Raw genomic sequence first — 2,139 nt, 5'->3', positions numbered from 1 at the left:
CCCGGAATTGATGCAGGTTGAGATGATTGAGTGGTACGTACTGTCGCGAGAGGCAGCAATCTTGGAGCCTTGTCACCAGTCACCAGCAACGCAGCTCAGGGAGAGGGCTGGGAGCATTGTGTTGGAGGACAATGAAGAGGAGCCGTTTAAGGTGGTTCGTGAGTTTTCGGACTATGCCTTCATGAGCATTGTTGGTTGGCACCTGTTTGAGCTGATTGGGAGTCGTGCTTCTGCAGGGGAGGATCGTGATACTGATCCGTTGGATCCTTACTCGCTGGTGATGGGCGACAGGACAGGCAGCGCAGCAACTACAAGAAATACCACGGCAGCAGCTGCGGCAGGAGCAGCAGGTGACCCGAGGAGAGAGCTTGGGCAACAGCTATTTGATGCCATGAAAGATTTTGTTTTGGCTCAGAGGGAATCTGCCCGTGGAAGCCACAGCTACTTGAATATTATTGGAAGATATGATAACATCAGAGTGGGCCTGGCGAAAATGACAAGTCGGCACAACAACTCAGGTATTCTGGCGGATTACATGAGTCAGGTGTCGAAGTTCGGTACACTGGGCCGGTACGCCATAGGCTATTGCATGAATTTCCAGAGTTTATGAAATTTGTGAGAATTTCTTTGGATCAACTGCATGAGGCGATGCCTAGGTTTTTGGACACCCTTTTTTTGGAAGTGGCGCCAGAGACTGTAGCGGCGCTAAGAATGCAGTATCGTCAGGGAGGCCTAACCTTTGTGGTAGGGCACTTTGACGTGCAAGAGAAGGTGTCTGCATCGCGTAGGCATGCAGCAAGAGGAGTACCACCTCGGAGGGTGAAGGCCAATAGGTCGACATACCAGAATGAAGGTGGTCAAGATAGAGATGGGGTACAGGGAGATGGAGCATCTACTGGCACCAAGCGAGGCTTTGAGGATGTTGATTTAGTAGCCACTATTACCAGACTGGGTGATAGGTTTCAGAAGATAGACGATAAATTCGACAAGCTGTCCAAAAGGATCAATCCACGTAGGCGTCGAACAGGTGGTAGGCTGGACAACTATGAAGAACGACGTGTGTGTTTTAACTGCAACACAAAAGGGCATATCAGGGCTAACTGTGACAAACCTGCAGCCACAGAGACTAAGAACTGACTAATGGGTTCTTTTTCAGAGGTAGGTGCTGTAGGGGCAGCAGTGTTAGACAAAGCCACGGCTGACAGAGGTAGTGTTATTACAGGAGAGATAGGAGGGATTCCTATAACCGTGTACGCAGATTCGGGTGCTACGCCCAATCTAATTACAAAAGAGTTGGCAAGTAGAGCTGGTCTGGATGTGGCTAGATACATGGATCTGCCGTTTGAAGGTGTTGCTGAAATGGGAACGGTTGCACCCTTAGGGGTGGTTAAGGCACCAGTACAGATGAAGAGTTGACACGATCGATTCTTGCAACCTGTGATGAGGATGCTTGTAGTGGGTTCGCTGCCGATGAGGACGGATGTGTTGATTAGTCACGATACCGTGGTTAAGGATGGCCTAAACTTGATGTTGGATAACAATAAGCGATTGGTGCTAATGCAGAATGGAGATAGGATGGACTTTTTGTTGCATGATGCAATGAAGCCTGAATTGGTAGCGAGAGCACTGTTACCAAGGAAGCAGGTGTTGGTCAAGCCGGAAACTGTGCTGACACCAAATCAAGGATGGAGGGTATGGGCTTTGGCTCGAAAATGTCGTCCATGGAAAGCTAAGGCAGAGCGGAATGACACGCAGGCGAGGACGCGGCGTCAGATGAATATTGTACATGTAACGGCTGCGTTGTCTAGTGTAATGCAGAAGCAATATGTGGCAGCAGCGACAGCGCATTTTCAGGTGATGAAGGAGCGTATTGAACGAATGCGCCAGGAGGATGTACTGGACCTGGTTGAGGAGCACATTCTGCCCCGGATTCCAGATGTGTTAGCGCCAGTGGACTTACCGGTGGATGACATAGGCACAGACCTAGGTGAGTTAAATAAGGACTTTCAGTTGTTCGATGAAGGACCGTTGAGGGTGTTGGGTAAGGAAATTGGGCTACCACAAGCTGACATTGAAGCTATGGTGGTAGTGTAAACTTCGATGGAAATTACTAGGTTTCAAACTATATTAAACTAAAAT

The 2,139-nt window shown here is 49.0% G+C and overlaps 1 protein-coding gene across 1 annotated transcript; it reads left to right on the top strand.

Annotated features, from left to right (window-relative positions):
- Nucleotides 1-22: 22 nt before the first annotated feature.
- SARC_08763 (hypothetical protein) lies at nucleotides 23-610 on the top strand (the record flags this gene model as incomplete). Its single annotated transcript, XM_014297241.1, has 1 exon — nucleotides 23-610. One exon carries the CDS (start codon nucleotides 23-25, stop codon nucleotides 608-610), a length of 588 nt encoding a protein of 195 aa, XP_014152716.1.
- Between the last annotated feature and the right edge of the window lie 1,529 nt (nucleotides 611-2,139).

Source organism: Sphaeroforma arctica (assembly GCF_001186125.1).
Source record: "Sphaeroforma arctica JP610 unplaced genomic scaffold supercont1.823, whole genome shotgun sequence".
In the NCBI taxonomy this organism is placed as follows: Eukaryota; class Ichthyosporea; order Ichthyophonida; genus Sphaeroforma; species Sphaeroforma arctica.
Note: the sequence above shows the minus strand (reverse complement) of the source record. Positions and strands in the feature narration are given on the sequence as shown.